Below are 18829 nucleotides of genomic sequence, written 5' to 3' on the forward strand. Positions count from 1 at the left end.
ATAACCGTTAATCGCAGCGTTCCTTTTTTCAGTAACGGAGGAGTAAAACGACTTACATGTTTAACATAATATAGACTCACACAAGTTAGAAATGGGTGAGTTTCTTGTTGTTTGGTTTTCATTTCATGTTTGTGTACAGTAGTACTTCCTGTAGTGGCTATTGTCTCATCAGTGTGACATTACTGACACCTATTGACCAGTGTAGGGTAGTACATATCATCGCAACTTGTCTCTGAATGCGTCTTGTATCTTTGAATGCCCTTTATTTGTATTTTAGTTCATTTAGCCATTTGTATGCTTAGAAATGCTTAATTAAAAAAAATATGTCAAATGTGCTTAAATATGCATAGTTTTTGACTAATAATCAACCACAAAACAGCAATCATGTATTCATTAACATATTTAGAAAAACCGTGATAGAGTGAAGCCTGCGAAATTTGAAGTGTGAAGTGGCAAGGCACTAGGTAGTTACTTTTTTTTGGTAACTAATTACTGGTAACTTAGTTACCAACTCGGCTACTTTTTAGGAGCAAGAAACAAGAAGGTGCCTAACAAACTGAAAAGGTCGATGTGACCAATCGCACAAAAATTGCCATGCGACCAAACACCCTGTGGGCATGATTGTGTGTTTCCAATATGGACGTGCATTTTTGTGGATGTTAGGGAACAATTTGTGGAGAGGTCATTTGGCTGTTGCCTTTTGTCACTGCTTCAAGCGGCTGTATAATTGCTATGTTAATTAATCGCATTTACCAACCCGGTAATTAGTAGTCACCTACAACACACACCTATTACATGCACACAGATACACACCAAGAGCTTCTTTGCCGCTGTCACTCCCGTTTAGTTGCTTCTTCTTTTACTGTAATTATAGGCTAGGAGACAGCCAATTTTAGGTGCTAACAACAAGTGACATAATCATGATTTATGGCAATTAAAGGCTTTTTCTATCTTTCTGAGACTAAAAGTAAAGAACAGGACAAAAGCTTGTGCCTTAAGAAGAAAACTGACAAAATCCAATCACTGATGAGTCGAGCAACGTTCACAATTGCAAGCAGTCAAGTTGCGTGAAGTCGACCACGCAATGTGTGCTGTGTTTGTGATGTTTTCCATCCATCCATCCATTTTCTATGCTGCTTGACTTCATTAGGCTCACGGGGTATGCTGGAGCCTGTCCTAGCTGGCTTCGGGCGTGAGGCGGGGTACACCCTGGACTGGTGTTTGTGCTGTTTGGTTTTGTTAAAATGGTCATTTGTGCCCTTTTCGTTTTTGAGCTATTATCGTTTTTTTTTTTAGAAGTCAATCAAAGTTCACCCAGCCCCCCATTGGCTTAAACCACTCGTTTGTGCTGTGTTTGTGATGTTTTGTGCCATTACCATGAGCGTTGTATGTATCATTTTAACAGTGTGTGGGGAAACACACAAAACAATAAATATCAAAAAAGCAGATTAATATGAATAGCATTAATAATAAATGAACTATGAAATAATATATAATAAATAAAGGACATTAAATAATGAGAGAATGACTGCAAGAGTTAGCTGCATAACAAATACAAGAATATATGATACTATCCCCACACACTGTTGAAACGTATCATTTTAACAGTGTGTGGGGAAACACAAAACAATAAATAACAAAAAAGTAGATTCATATCATGAATAGCATTAATAATAAATGAATTGTGAAAGAATATATAATAAATAATGAAAGAATGACTGCAAGAGTCAGCTGCATAACAAATACAAGAATATATGCTACTTAACTTCTTAAAAAGTCATGAATGATTGCATGAATAAATGATACCTGACAGGCCAACGTTAGGTCACTCCTTGAGGTCTCCACCCGCTTGAGTCAGTTCCATATTTTTAATTTTTTTTCACACAAAAGTCACACTTTTTCGTTCATGTTTTTGTATATTATTGGGGAGCAGGTTATTTGTTTTGTGTGTGATTTTAGCTACTTTAGCTACTAAAATGTAGCCTTTGTGGAAAGCACTGATCATCCGGTCCTTAGCCAAGCGGCACCAGACAAGACCTTGGTTGCCTGGTTGTTCTGAGTCTCCGGATGCTTTCAGTTTAGATCAAGAAGAGTTCACACCCCAGCAACTCTCTCATCCGTCACTCAGTCACGCTCCAAGTAAGAGTAGTACACTTCAAATGGATGGATTTAAATGGAAATGACCTACAGCTACCTGGAATGGACCTGCCTACATTAGAACTGAATGCCAGTCTCCCCATGAAGACTACATTTTGGGCAGCAGTGACTCAGCAGAGTCAGAGCAGAGTAGAGCAGGTCGTCCAGAAACCGGAAGGTTGGTTTTCCGATTCCCACTTCCGCCATCCCAGTCATTCTTGTTGTGTCCTTGGGCAAGACACTTTACTCACCTTGCCTCCAGTGCTGCCCACACTGGTGTATGAATGTGAAGGAAAGTTTGGTGTGGTCGGAGAGGCCGTAGGCGCGAATTGGCAGCCACATTCCCGTCAGACTACCCCAGCACAGCTGTGAAAACCAACACAACCGCAACACAAATAATTCCACCTCATTCTGAGAGTTTTAAGCTACCGATGACCCATTTGCCATGATTGTGAGCCTAAATAGATATCTTGACAGAATGAGAAACTGGGCAGACCGCTGAAAGGTGACATTCAAGCCATCTAAATGCAAGCATTGACTATATTGAGAAAGAGAATGCCCACCAGACTGGATCTTCTGTTTGGCAGCACTAAACTGGTTGGAAAAAATGAGTTATATATCCTGGGCCTCACAATTAACAGTAGGATAACGTGGAAGAAGCACATATCCAACGTTTCTTCGAAAGGAAGACAGCATCTGGGTCCACTGAGGAGAATCAGAAACAAACTAGATGTCAGAGGCACAGCAAATGTCTTTAAGGTTCAGGTACCAGGTAGTGTAAAGGAATATGGCGCGCTATCGTGGATGAATTGCAGCTCTGCGACACTTGTTTTACTGAGCTATCTGAGCTAAAAATTTCTTCCCTCCATCAGAGGTGCCAGGCTGCAGCTGCAACTGTCCTCTATAAGAAGCGTATGGGACTGTGCCCCCCAGACCTGAAAGCTTTTCTGTCCCAACCTTATGCAGTCCACAGAACTACCCGTCTCAGCCTTTCCATGCCTTGCCATGCTCTGTTGCTACCTGCCTTCAGGCCTGTCTCTACAGGCAGAACATTTCATCCGCTGTTTGACGTAGGCATCACCTTGTCCTTCAAGAGCAGAGTTTATAAGCATCTTATTACATGTGTGTGATGCTCCACTGAACCCCTTCACCCTAAGCTATCCAAGCTGCTATGAACCATCGATTAGGCCATAGCTTATGACCTCTTGTGGTCTTTCCCCATGGGCTGTTGTTCACTTGAGCACAGTCCTGCAACATTTCAATATTTGTCTTCAGTGCTGCGTACAAACCACTGACTGATATTTTTCTGTGCAGATTTCAGTCAGCATACAGTAATCCCTCCTTTATCACGATTAAACAGTTCCAGACCCAAACATGATAAGTGAATTTCCCCGAAGTAGGATTGCTTATTTATAAACTAAGTATTTTTGTAGTTAGAGCAAAGAAAACCTGTTTATGAACTTATTTAGTTTTTATAATTATTTGAGTCCTTTATACATGAAATAACACCCCTAAAGTCGGGCACGTGCACAGATAGATCCCAAGTGGTGCTCAAGCACCTGCCCGTTTGCAGTGCATGGGAAAAGTGCCCTTTATACCTCACTGTTCAGACACTTTTGGAGGGCACTGTGCATGACAGTCTGGTGAAGTACGTTGTGGTATATTATTAGTGTGATGCTGCTCATGCTTCAACTCTGTCACAAAACAGTAAAAAAAATGAATTAAAAAAATGTCAGCTTTATAGAGACGTCGTTCTTAAATATTATGCACAACAACATTGATTCATCTTTTTTACAAAATCAAATACTAATAAATAAATAATAATAATTTCATTAATAATTTACCTGATGGGTGCCCTTTCTTCTGGCTTGAGCACCTGACCCCAAAAATGTCTGCGCACGTGCGTGCCTATAGTTATCTTTCCATATCCTACATTGCTATAGTAACATTACTGACACCTAGTGACCGATGTAGACTATAACATATCATCACAACATCTTTGAATGCGTCTTCTGAATGCCTTATATTTGTATTTCAGTCCATTTAGCCATTTTTAGGCTTGAATATGCTTAATTTAGGCACGAAAATGCATAAGATTTTCGTAAATATGGACATTTTTTACTATTCAACCACTAAACAGCATGCTTTATTAAGATATTTTTGAAAACCCATGATTGTGAAGCTGCAAATTTGAAGTGCAAAGTGGCAATTGCTGTGCATTCCAGGGAGGTGTCAATTCCTAGTAACATTTTATAATTTTATAATTACCTTGTAATTGTGACTTTTGTCGACATACACCAGCGCTTCTCCATTCAAGTTCTTTCGTTGATACAGTTAGGTTCATTTCTTTACAGCTCAAAATCCATTCCTTTCCCAGCATGAATCCAGGTTTCTGAAATTGTAATTATTTGAAAATGATTGCTAAATGAGCTGAAATATTGCTGGTGTGCATGCGTGTGCTGTGGAAATGAATAACTGACAATCAATTCTTTGTTTTAATGGTGCTATTATATTGTCTCTTGGTGTAGCATCAGCAGTTGTTATTAATAGCGGAAAAGAAATCAGCGTCCCGGTGGGTCAGCCTTTGTGTTTTAGTATTCTTGAATGTAGACAATTGACTTCCATTAGACTGTGTCGTACTATAATTGTGTTGTGTAGTCCGATTACCTTGCAGTCCAGTGGATGTTCTGTGATGGTCGTTGATGGCAGTCTGCCGCTTCGCCGTTTAGCTTGATAAATATTTTACACTTGGTGGTCCACGTATCGTGAATTGTCACCTGTTGTCATGATTTGGGTTGCTTTGTGGGGGTTGCGACGCACTGAGGATTCTAGACACTCTCCTTCTTTGTTGATGTCACATTTTTTACTGAAGTCATGCAATTATCTGCACCTTGTGTGCGCACCTGCTGTGGAAACGCGTATAAATCAGGTTGGGTAATTACAGGTTCTTTCTGCCACCACTTTTTTTCTTCACCTGAAGGAAAGAAGACATAATTAGTTGTGTAGCATGCATTTGTTTAAGTGGATGATGCACCTGGAGATCAATTTGAGCACATCATCATTTTTTTTTTCCAGCAGGATCCTTCTTCCGCAATGAAGTTACTTTTCCCTCACTTTTGTCCAGTCTGTACTCTCCCACTATCTGTCTTGGTTATCAGTCTGGCTGACATCTTTTGGTCTCAGGCTGCTCTTTTCTGTTTCCCCTCAAAATCTCTCCTCTCAAGTTTGTGGAATGGGTGCAGCTATCCTGTACACTTTGAAATCCAAAGGATATGAGGAAACAGCACAGAAAAAAGCAGGGCAGATAAAAGAAAACGTGTGAGATGGAGGTGGGCAGATAGCAATTTTGTTTTCTTGTCACCATTGAGTGCCCCGAGTGATGATGAAAAATCTTTGATGTGTGATGCTTTTGTTCCGTGCCTCTTTCTTTCACTCTTTGGTTTGTCCTCTGGTTGTTTCCAGTTTTTCCTCTCCTTTGTTTGTGGGATTATTTATTTTTTATCCGTCAGTCAATTTGCATCAGGGACGGGAACAGGGAAGTAATCAGGGAATACAGAAGTTTCTGTTCTCGTACGAAATATGATTCAGAGATTCACTCTTGAACACCAACTTTGGCTTTGAAGATTTGGAGCTAATGATGTTCACTTGATGTGTTCTAGCGCGTGTGCGCAACCGATTCTGTGTAGTTGATGTTATTAAAGTTAACACGTCCTTGTGGAATCCTATTTTTGTGATTTGCTGATACTAAAATATTCCGCAGACACACAGTGATACATTGTTGTTTGAGTGGAATGTGGCTCTCAGCTACTCTGAAGAAGAAACACACTTTTTTCACTGACATTTAATAACTGCTGTATTTTTTTTCATCTGCAACTCTATTATACTATAAGAGTTAAAAATATGTTCACCAGCGCATATACAATTTTAAGTATATTCACATAAATACTAAACGCGGCTGACTTTGTGGTGTTCTACTTTTATCAGCACTAATTTGCTGTCATTTTAGCCCTTTTGTACTGAGCAGCCAAGACAGAAATGCAATCACACTTTTCCACCGACATCCTTAGTTGTACCTAGGGATGTCCCCGACGTTGGCACAATAATATGATATCGGTCGATATCGGCGTCAGGTTTTTTAATAATAATAAAAACCTATTAAAACAGTTTCTTCAATGCAAGCCCACCTCCTTTGCGCTTTCCACAGGCTCCTGTGTTCCTGTCCGCTCTGACTGTCCTGAAGTCGGCCAGCTCCACGTTAGCATCTGGGACGCTAGCTGTTAGCCAAGCAGTGAAGCACAAATAAGTTGCACTCCCTGAAGGTCTTGACGTTCTTGCCAGCTCGTTGATCTTGCTGGGTAGTGAATTCACATTTCCCATGATAGTAGAAGGTACCGAAGGCTTGCATCTCCACTTCCTTGCTAGCCGCTTGACTTTCATCTTTTCTTTTCATCTTCTCATCAATTAACCGCAAAAAACAAGGAGTTACTGTATTTTAAAATGCATATTTTTCTGTGTTTTGGCCTCCCATTCAAATGCAAACATAGGCTTTTCTCTTTAAAAACTGAACTTTTCACACATGCCCGCAAGAGTGGAGATAAAAAAAAAAAAACTCCGGCTTCAGTTTTTGCGTGTGGATGGGCAAAATGGAGCCTTTTGTTTGTGTTAAGAAAGGTCTGACATTATCTCTTGTCTTTAAACCTTATTTAACAATACAACATGAAGTTATTGACATACGGGTGTTGGTTTCATTTTGTGCAGTGGTAGACACGCATGCATGCGCCGTTTGACAAGCAGGGGTGAAAAATGGGTGTTTGGTGGGCTGTGAGTGTGCACTGATTTTAAGGACATGATACACATCATTACACATCTAACATGTCAGCACATTGTAATGCTTCTGATTGGACGTTGGAGATTTTTGTAACACCGGCGATGGGGAAATTGACATTTCTGTAAATATCCATGTTCATATGGACATGGCTTGAATCTTGCAAGATCTGTGACTTGACATGCTTTTTCATTACTTTTTTGAAATTATGAAATTCTAATAAGTAATATTTCCAGAATACAGCAAAAACTGCTTCCAAAGATTCATAGACGAGAAAGGTATGACTCCATGCTGAACCATCAAATCAAAAAACGTTGTACCGTTATTGATCACATCAGGATCCTACATTGATTCTTAGCACCACCTTTTCACATATTGATATTCTGCGTCAAGCAGTGGTGGTGAAAGATCACATCGAGCTTGGATGCCGTGTCTCACACTTCAATTGCAACTGAAAACAACTGCTGGGCTTTCATGAGCGCAGAGCAAGGTTACCCAAGGTCAAGTGTTGAGAGGCTGGCACACATTGAATGAAAGGAGCTGAGAGGGAGAGGTGAAGCGCAGCTTGATAAGCACGGGCACAAAACAGGGCGAGAGAGCTCATGTGAAACATAAAAACGGTGCAGGAGTGTGCTTGTGCAATCAATTACAAATGGTCAAGTATGCTCATGAGTAGCGCAGTCAAGCATGACTCAGAAGAGGCTCAAATGGTAATGTATCTCACTCTAAATTACAAAATGAACATTTAAACTGTTTTTTTTATTTTGAGATCATTGAAAAATGGATTCATGGATCTCATGGTGACCATAAATAAACAGTACTTTTAGGATTTGTGGTTGTGACGATAAAAAGTGTGGCTCATGTTTTACGTTGCCTCTAATTAACTTCCGTGCCTTTGTTTTGACATACGTATTTTACATCGTTAGCCCGGTTTTAGGGGGGCTGTAGCCACCCTAAGGAGTTCCTAAGTCCCCCGTAATTGTAGGTGATTTTTATCTCATATAAGAAATTTGTTGACCAGTACTGACTTGCTGACTCACACAACCAAGTGGAACACAAGCAGGGCATATCAGAACCGTGCAACACAGAACTGATACTGTTGGCCTACGGGCCAAAGAGGAAGAGCGCCTGAGGGACGCTATCAAAACCCGTGGTTATCCCTGCTGGTCATTTGTAAAAAGTGTATCTACTTCCATTAGGCTGTGATTGGCTGGCAACCAGTCCAAGGTGTGTCGTGCCCAAAGTCATCTGGGATAGGCTCTTACCCCCGCTCATACCCCCGTGACCCTAGTGAGGACAAGAAGTATGGAAAATGGATGGATGGATGGTTCCATTAGGAAGACTAGCAGATGCAATGCAGTGTCATTCCGTATGTATCAGCCTATGTGAGAAACTACACTTGAGACCTGGCAACAGCCTGAGACCAAGGCTGGTACACGCCAAAGACCAGACACCTTATACCCAGAAAACCAGTCTGGTGTGAGAAATGCGCTGGCTTATATACTGCAGAGACCAAGCAGCCACTGAGCACGCACATGTCACAACACAGACAGGCTAACTCTTCACTCAGGTCAGGACTCAGCTGTCTACCTGCACCTCAAGGAGAAACAGCACTTTTCGAGGACAAAATGTGCATATTCTGGAAAGAGAAGGCAGATGGTTTGAAAGCACGTCCACATACAAAGCTGTCCTCCCATCCCTTCCTATAAAGATTTCATCATTTAGTCTATAAGAAATAACAAACACAACACAGTCACTGTTGGTTCAGGTGCATCCATGACCATTGTTACAACTGAATGGAATACTAACGAGTGCGAGTCTACCAAAACAACTCTTTGGCTGGCAGGGGCCTCTCTCCACTGCATCTTAACGACTGTCGTTTTGCACTGCAAACAAAATGAAGCCATTCTTGTTTGGGGCATTTCTCTACCTTAGAGGATACATTTTTTTTTGCATTTTTGGATCCTGCATCATCTCCTCAGACTAGAGCTGTCCTATCTAGTCATTAGCATGAACTGATGAAGCCTGCTCAGATGAGAGGGAAAACGTCTTCCAAGATCTACAGTTTTTAGTACAACTTATCAATGCATTTTCTCTCTGCTAGATCTGTGACAAGGAGTGGCATTACTATGTCATCAACGTGGAGTTTCCGGCGGTGACACTCTATGTGGACGGAGTGACGTATGACCCCTACCTGGTGACTGACGACTGGCCGATTCACCCGTCACAGATTGACGTGCAGCTGACAGTCGGGGCCTGCTGGCAAGGTAATCATAACCGCTTCAGCTTGATTTGGACGGTCTCTTGTAGGAAGGAAGCCAAGGTTTAGGGTTAGGGGGTTAGCGTTAGGGGTTAGGGTTGGGGTTAGGGTTAGGGTTAGGGTTAGAGTAAGGGTTAGTGTTAGGGTTAGGATTAGGGTTAGGGGGTTAAAGTTAGGGTTAGGGGGTTAAGGTTAGGGTTAGGGTTAGGGTTAGGCTTCCTTTACAGATGGAGCAGAAATCGGCTTCTCATACATTAAAGAAAACCAACTGAACCCGACATAAGAAATCACTTTGGAGATGAATAAATCCCTTGACGGTATTACATTATGTGCTGTGTAGGTCTCAACCCAGATGCGGAGGCATGAGGTGGAAAATCAGTTACACTCTCTTCAATAGAAGAGAGAAGAGTCACACAAAGTACAACAAAGCAGACAAAGGAGGGAGCAGAAACCACAGGTGATGGTGCGTGACAACTCAACTGAAAAAAGGCACGATGAAAAGCTTACTGTGATACAACAAAGAAAAGGGCCAAGCTGGATGGCGAGGAAACAACTGGGCATACTACTAGAAGATGCAACAACTATTAAATGTCCAAAAAGTGAGTGTCCTCAGCGTCTCCCTGCTGTAAATAATTGGTTTTAAGTAGCCAGACAGCCAATCAGCAGCTGGGGCACCCTGTTACCCCACCTCCTGCCGGAGCGTGGGCCGAAAACAGAAAAAACACAAAAAGGAGAAGGCAAGAGCAAGACAAAGTGCAGAACACGGGCAAACGTGGGAAGTAACGGAAGGAAGAATCCTACGGAAAACAGTGACAGTAATTTCATAAATAACCCGGGTTATTCATTACCTCCTGCTGACATTACTGATCAGCGTTGTGAGCAGTACTTGTACTTGGAAATCATTGTTTATCTCAATACACTTTTATTAGCTTGACTTCTTTAGCACTTGACCACCTTTATCTGCGAGATTACGTTTCATATTTTGTGTCTTCGACAATGGCTTTAAAAGTCAAGGCTCTTTACAATATTGCTCATTTCTACTGAGACGTTCAGTCATGTCAGTCGTATCGCTGAGTAAATGTGCAGCAATAGATCCAAACGCCAAATGTTCATCAAACACTAAAATGAGCCACAGTAAAATTGGATGCTTGTGGCAGCACGCTGCTTAAATACCTCTTTCATATGAGAGCACAAAGACATGAGTAATATTTCCTGAAGCATCATTACTAAGGGAGCCATTGAGTATGGAACTTGTTCTTTGACCTTGCAAGAATAATGCAATTAGAGAGGACACTTAGTATGTCTTTGACAAATGATTGAACCCATCAGAATCAAGTCAGACAATTAAACTCTAATAGCACTCGGGTAGGAGAAAGGGCATGTTTTCATTGAGTCCTGTTGCTGTGATAGGTCAAACGAGGCCACTCGGTGATGCTTTACCAAGAGTCAAGATGTGTTTTGTGCAGCAGCAGGTCATTCCTGTGTTACTTTCATCTGTGGCATTGACCCTCCTCTTCCTCCTCTGGTCCCATTTATTTGATTGAACACTGAAAGCCGTCAGAAGGATTAAAAGGCCCTTGAATAGAAAGAGACATTTTCTGCTCTACTAGCTCAGGGTTAAGCCTCAGTAAGAAGTTGTAAAGCAATGCTGAAATCTTAAGCGAAAGGTATTACCCTGTACAGATTGCCATTTTAAAGCACTGTGTGTTCGCTGATGGCAGTCAAAGGGATAAGCTCGTTCTGTACTAACTAACTCTTTGTCCATTATTAGCAAAAATAACAAATAAAATGCAGTGCATATAGATATACCACATGGACAAAAGTATTAGGACACATGGCTATTACACCATCAGAAAGTGAAGATGTTGATGTTGGTGCGTCTGATGCATTTTTTGTCCATTTCCACCCACACTTACCAACCTGAGCCGGCCCTAACCAAAGTGACACCCGAGGCAAGGTTTTATATGGCACACCCATACACCTAACGTGTCACCAAATTTACATGATTAACAAATCAGAAATATATGAAATGTATCTGAAGTATTCCTAACTTCTTGTGAGTAGCATATTATAAATATCCTTACCACAAAATAATATATAATAGTAATCAATTATAAATACAAAAAATAACTAAGAACTAAAATCCATCTTCTATGCCGCTTATCCTCACGAGGGTCGCAGGTATGCTGGAGCCAGCTGAAGCCAGCTGACTTCGGGCGAGAGGCCGGGTACACTCTGGACCGGTCGTCAGCCAATGGCGAACACACTGTGGGACTATACACTCGTGAACATCAATTGAAAAGCACTGTACTGGTGAAAGTCATTTGTTGCTAAAAATGGCAAGAAAAAAGGGAATTATCAATGGAAGAGAGATAGACCATCTTAACACTTAAAAATGTATTGTTTACCTCCAGAAAAATTGCAGTGTTGTAAAACTTTTGACCGGTATTGTATATACAGTACCTAAATACAACTACATGCTAAACTATGTACAAGAATGATGAGACGTTATGACAGATGTTAAGTGTTAATTAATTCAATATTAATTGCTTTACATTTCAATGTGAGCTTTTCCATTTTAAGGGTTAAGAGTAATTGCTAGTTTTAATATAACTATATTGAAGGTGCATTCTTTCCTGATATTTGGGGCGCCCTGGAGGCCACGGCGCCCTTAGCATCTGCCAATACTGCCTAATGGGCCAGCCGGCTGTGCTGCCAACCTTGAAGAAATTTTATGAGTCTGTTCAAAACAAAGTTGTTGCATACGGCAGTGACATTTTAATTAATTTCCATGGTGTATTTTCAAGGCTCATAACCTTTAACTGGCCAGTCAGCATTGCTTGATGTAAATAGATGATCTCATGACCACAGCAAGTGTAATCGGGAATGATCACATCCTTCATATTTATACAATCAAACTTTGAGCGCAGTGGAACAAGACTGTATCCTTTCAGTAGGCTGCTAATTAAATCTATAGCAGCCAGTCATTAAGAGCTGAGAACATGCATTAATCAGTTTTGCATGACTGTATATGTAAAATAATGGCCTGAATACATTATTTTTTTCAGCTGATGGAAATGAATAGCATTCAGCACAGAGCCCGGCTTACTGGGCTCCCTGTATGAGTATTGTACAAAATACGATGTACGATGCAACAGAGAAAGAGGACTTTGTGGCTAAGCTTTTGGCCCCTGAGTCTTCTAAAGGAAAGATATCATTGCAGTGCACACTTGCTTTGCAGGTGTGTTGTGAATGTGGCCTGTAAACTGGATGTGTGTGCTCATCTTTGGGTAACACACAACATGCATACAGAGTACCTCACCTCACCTTTTATCATCATTTGTATTCACACACTGCATAGCTGACTGCATCTGTACAGTAACAAGCAGACAGGCTGGAGCAAGTGTTAATGGTTACTCGCAGCTTCAATAAATCCCACTGCGGAGGTGTCCTTCCCATGAGTACTCTGAAGCAATGATCCCATTTGTAGCGCACCCAAGCCTCTCCACTGTCAGGTGTCAGTCTTCTGAAAAAGACATAAATGAATTGAGCATAAAGTTCAGTGAGCACATAAATGATGCAAAGAGCATTGCAAAATAACAGTCCCTGTAAAGTAGGACTTTCACTTGTATCATTCCAGTTCCACAGCAGCTCACGAATGCTCGCAATCTCTGGGACCATTAATGGTTCTTCTGTCTGTGGCCTACATTGATAGCATCTGTCGAGGAGCAACGGAGTGGATCGTTATCTTAAGAGAGGGCGGGAAGAGGCAGTAAATGAATAACTGGGCTCTCAAAAGGAGCACAAAGCGGGCAAAAAGAGCTGGACTGCAATCTGAAAGGAGAACTTGTGCAGTTGTTTTATGATAGCGCTTGCTCTAGAGAGAAAGCGCTGTCTGACCTAAAATAGTGGATACACAACATAATATTTTTATAAAAAGAATAATTACAGGCTGAGTTGAGATGCTCAACTTGGAAGTGAATTATGAACATAATATTTGAGACTACACATATTAAAATATGACAGTAGTCCTGTATTAAGCTAGGAATCAGAATTGTTTAATTAAGTGGGTGTGCTAACTTGTCGTATTCCAGTCAGCCAAGACATTCAATTCAATTTAGTATATAATAACAATCATACTTGGTTTTTGTTGAAAAACTGAAGAAAAACTGTTCTTTTTTTAGTAAGAACTTTTTAGTAATAGTTTTTAGTAATATTTTGACAAACAAGCAAAACAATGAATAAAGTTGTCATTTTTGGAAAATTTGGCTTTGGAAAAACGTTATGAGAATAAAGTCATAATGGCAACAACAAAATGTACGATTAATGAAGAAGAAAGTTGAAATACAGTTGTGCCTCACCACTTTGCAATTCGAACATCGCTCCCTCACTGTATCCCCTTTTTGTTACTATTAATAAATGATCGCTGTTTTGTGGTTGACTACGGCCTATTATTAGTCAAAAAACATTGAAAGACAAGTCATATGTAGTATCCTGGTCATTAGGTGTCAGTAATGTTATCCATACAGAGCTCTAAAAATGGTAAAAAAAAACGTATCTAGAAAGCCATAAAGAGATTTTTTATGCTCTAACTATGAAAATATTCCATTTATTAATACTGTCTCCTACTTTGTGGAAATTCACTTATCGCAGTTGGGTCTGGAACCAGTTAACCGTGATAAACGAGGGACAAAAAATGGGAAAAAAGAAGTAAAGAGTGCAGGTTCTTCTTGAAATATATTTAACTTCTTAGCATATCTACATGTGCTGGTATACAAAATATCAGTGTGGCCCTTGCATCCTTTGATTTTCAATATGTGGCCCCATGACCCTAAACAATTGTGAAACAATTGTCTCAAGTTGAAGTACTGTTTATCAATAAGTGATCTCCACAAGGTGAAGCCATTGGTTGTTCATCGTGGTCACCTGTTGATTTATGTAAAGGTTCAGGGCAAACATTCCTCAATGAATAGATGGGTCAGCATTTTGTTTTAAATATTGCTTCAGTATTTTCCCAAAGTAAGAGTATGATATATTGTTTCCAGCGGTGGTCAGCTGTGTCTCCACCTGCACAGACTGAGCTTTTGAGCCCACTGATACATCATTCTGAGCAATGAGACACGAGCCTCACTCCCTACTGGGAATTAGGGTTAACTGGGTCAAAATGGACAATGTCTGATAAAGTGCAGCAAGGAATGCTGAAATGAGGCTAAGGGTTCCCCCAAACTTCAATTGTAGGAGACCATTACTTCTTCAGTTCCCACCCTGCTGTCTGTATCTGTAAGGCTCAAAATTGTCCTTCAGCAGCGACAGAACGCAGCAAACGAGATTGATTGTCGATTTGCTCTGCTACTTGGCAATCTGTGTAGGTTAGCGTTCTGCAATTAAAGTGTGCTTTTGCTAATATCCAACTCCTTAAATATTCAATGATGGCCTTCTAGAAGTTTGACTTCAAGGTCAGCACTCACATGAATAATCTCATCAGGAAGAGAGCTCAAACTCAGATGGTTGATTTACAATCTGAGAGAGAAGCCATTGCTGGTGTGGGCAAATGAGAGGGGGATCGCTCTATAATGCTCGCAGACAGTTTACTCCTCTATGCATGCCAGGCTTTGTTGCATACAAACTAGTGACCTAGCTTCCATTCACTTTCTATTTCTGACCTGCCAGCAACTACTTTATGAACCGATCTTGCCTGGCTCCTACTTCCAGGATTTAACGGACACACTTCAAATATTTTGACTTTACCTCCACCTTTTTTTAAGTAGGGTGGGTGGGTAATTATTATGACAGGGCACAGGCACAAAACATAATTATTTCATATAACTGATGGGATCCTTCTTCCTGCCAGTTTTTAATGATAGCCGCTACTTTTCATAACAGAAAAAAACAGACAAACTCTAAATAAGCCATAACGTTTCAATAATGGAGTGTGCTATCGAAGTGCACTGACGTATGTAAATTAAGTAAAAGGCACAGGTAAGTGTAGAGCAGCATACAAGGAAGGGAGAGGTGACACATACACCTTTTCCACTCTAGCAAACTCTGGATTGAGTTTGAGGCCGGGGTGGAACCGTGTTGCCTGCCAATTGACTGCGACACCAGTTTCATTTTCCCGATTTTCTTCCAACTGCTCTCTGCTCTCACTGCAGATCGCAATGTCATCTGCAACCACCATTTTCCTTGGCGCCTCCTGTCTGACCTCATGTCTCTGTCCTTCACCATAGCTAACAAGAAGCGGCTCAGGGCCGATCCTTGGCGTAGTCCAACCTCCAACTGGAACCTCTCTATAAACCAATAAACCAACACCAGTCGATCACATGGAAAGACCAATGTCTCCCTGAAGTCCTCAGAGAGCTTTTTGGCTCTCACCATGGTGATACCGCACACTTCAATGATGAAGAGCAAACCAAACAAAATCTCTGAGGTTTAAATACAATAGAGACTCCTCTTACGATTGCCATGGAACGTTCTAGTTCTTTGCCCATGATACATTTCAAGTAGTACCAAATGTTGGGTTTCTTCTTTTTTTTCTCACAAGAATTTGCTTTTTTATTAAATTCCTTTAAATGTTTTTTAAATAATTTTCTCCAACAGTATTTATTTACTTATATTACGTTAATATCTCAATATTACTCAAATGAAGATCAAATGTCCATGTCCAAGATAAATGTTTTCATGGGGTGTATTTTTTCCACAACTGTATGCATTACTATGACAGTTTCATATTCGCTTTACGGTTGTGTGTAATCTTGTGTTCTTGTTTAGGTGGCGAGGTGACCAAACCCCGATTTACTCAGTATTTCCGGGGCAGCCTATCTGGACTGACCATTCGACCGGGAAAGATTGAGAGTCAGAAAGTCATTTCCTGTCTGCAGGCTTGCAAAGAAGGACTGGACATCAACTCCCTCGAGAGCCTGGATAAGAGCATCAAGGTACGCAGGCAGAAAGTCACACAGGATATGTCAGAATAGACTTTGTCCTAGCATGATAATTCTGTCTTATTTTAGAATACCAGGTTAATTCAGGTTTAACACCTGACAAAGGAAAGTCTTAGGACACACCTTTTATCAGTTAAATCAATCAATCAGCAGTTAGGCTCAACCCCCTCACTCCTCCAGAATATTAATTCCTCATTTTACTGAGACATTTCATACAATTCTGTGCTACCATTTTGGAATACCAGCATGCCTGTTCCCCAGAGCAGACGTTGGATGAGTTTGGTGTACTGGATAGAACAGTTTGAGTGACTGAATCAGAGCACTGACCTCAACCCCATCGCACGCCTTTGGGATGAACCGGCAATTGTGAGCAACACCCTCAATTACAATACAACAAACAACCTGGACTCGTTGCCAGTCAATCACATGGCACATTTCGAGGCGGATGACCATTAACACTCACATTCACACAATCACGAAGTGGGAACCGAACCCACGCTGGCTGCACAGAAACCAGCCAAGTGGAGTACAACACTGTCCGTGTTACTGAGTGGGAAACTAAAGTTCTTCCCATAAGAAGATGCAAGCTTAGCCAAGGATGAAAGTCGCTTAAATGCAGTAAAGTATGTCTTTGAGAGGTACTTGTATTTTGTTAGCTGCAGTCTCCCATAATTTTGTGGGACTTAAGGGCATCTGCCTAGTTTTGCGGAGGGCCGGTACAGCTCAATGAGAAGTAAATAACAGGGTAAAGGGGCAACTTGAGGAGGATGGAGATAGAAATCAAAGTGCAGCCACAGAAGTAGACAAGAAGAAACGGTTAGAAAGTAAAGGTGTCATGGATAAATAACAGGGGTAAGGAGTGTCAGGAACCTCGTGGTGCTGCTAAAAGCCAGAAATCATCAGGCCAGAAAATCTTTTTGAGAATGACCACAAATAACTATAATCAAATTGTTCATGAAGGAGAACCTATATATATATATATATATATATATATATATATATATATATATATATATATATATATATATATACTCTCATATTGTCTATTTGAGTGAGGGTTGGCATACTGTTTTGTGTGGGTTATATACATACATACAGTATATATATACAGTGTATATATGTGTGTGTGTGTGTGTGTGTGCGTGTGTCAACCCTCAAATTACAAAGTACATACACTGCCAGTCAAGAGTTTTACAACACCCCAATTCCTCTGGAGGAAAAACCTACATTTTAAGTGTTAAGATGGTCTGTCAGTTTTTTGTTGCCATTTTTGTAGCAACAAATTACTTTCTCCAGTACAATGCTGTTCAACTGATGTTCACGAGGGTACAGTACCGCGTTGTGGTAAGTACTCCAGAGCACCTGTAGGAATTAGTTGCATCAACTGCCAACACTTGATCAACCTTCAATTCTGCAGAACATCTTTAAATTGTTGACCCATTTTGTAGTCCCTGAAACAGGCTTTTTGTATAATTCTGAAATTCACATTATTTTTCAGTTTTGGGTAACCTAACTTTTTTTTTAACGTCTGCCACTTACCTTTGTATCATTTCAACCTATTAATTGGACTTGAATGACATGAATTTCAATCAATAACTGGACAAATTGGGGTGTTCTAAAAGGTTTGACCGGTAGTGTATGTCCATCCCGTCACTGTGATATTAAACATATCATTCCTCCATCTTCCTCAAATGTTCAACTAAACACAAGGCCAAGGTGGCTTGCAGAGTTCAGCTTTGTGCCAGTTAATATTTCAAACCTCAAACATTTGTGTGTCATTTTCACTAATTTTAGAAATGTTCCCGATGCCTTTGAGGTCAAAGTGTTTTTTTGTATGTTCCATGTCTGCACTCTATTGAGTGCAATTTTCAGCCCATTTTCAAAAATCTCCACAACTAAAGCCTTATATCAAAGCCAGAAACAAATTCAACAATAGTCCAGCCTACTTATTATGTTCCGGCGTGGTAAGTGGGCAGGGGATGGACTCTAACCCAGATGACTAAGAGGCAGACTGTACCTTGGACCAGGTTGCAAGTCAATCATATGTCGATTTTGAATGGGGCAACAATTTCTTGAATTTTCAACATATGTTCATCAAATTTCCATTGTAAACAAGGTATCCTGAATAACATCCATCAAACACAACCATGGATTATTGGGGTGGCTGAGGTCAGTGCTCCATCAGTTGCAATTTCCAACCAATTGTTACATGCTGTGGAGGTCTGGACCCCAGATGCAGAGGCGTAAGACTGAAAAACAGTTATACTCTCTTTAATGAGAGTCACACAAAGTACAGCAAAACCAACAAAGAGGGAGCAGCAGGCATCGGCGGAGCTTTGTCTTGAGCTGGCAAAAGGCACCACGAAAATTTACTGTTAGAAAACAAAAGCAGATGGCCAGGCTGGATGGCAGGGAAACAACTGGGCATGTTACTACAGTAGAAGGTGCGACTCTTAAATGTTCAAAATGAAAATGGTAAATGGTCTTTGACTTTTAGAGCACTTTTCCACCTCTGAGGCACTCAAAGCACTTTGACACTTTTACCTCCTGATGACGTAGCATCAGGAGCATCTGGGGGTTCAGTATCTTGCCCAAGGATACTTCGACATGATCATGGGAGGACAACGGATCGAACCTGCAACCTTCAGGTTGGGAGACGACCGCCCT

At 40.8% G+C, this 18829-nt stretch overlaps 1 protein-coding gene across 2 annotated transcripts in view; it reads left to right on the forward strand.

The window, feature by feature from the left end:
• The window catches only part of LOC129191564 (calsyntenin-2-like), a 218305-nt gene that overhangs the window by 179101 nt on the left and 20375 nt on the right, over nt 1–18829 (forward strand). For both annotated transcript variants that reach the window (XM_054795023.1, XM_054795022.1), the window contains 2 exons: nt 9066–9228; nt 15990–16156. In XM_054795023.1, the coding sequence (XP_054650998.1) occupies nt 9066–9228; nt 15990–16156 (330 nt within the window). The remainder of the gene's footprint in view (nt 1–9065; nt 9229–15989; nt 16157–18829) is intronic.

The sequence above is a fragment of the Dunckerocampus dactyliophorus genome, chromosome 12 (assembly GCF_027744805.1).
Source record: "Dunckerocampus dactyliophorus isolate RoL2022-P2 chromosome 12, RoL_Ddac_1.1, whole genome shotgun sequence".
Taxonomy (NCBI): domain Eukaryota; kingdom Metazoa; phylum Chordata; class Actinopteri; order Syngnathiformes; family Syngnathidae; genus Dunckerocampus; species Dunckerocampus dactyliophorus.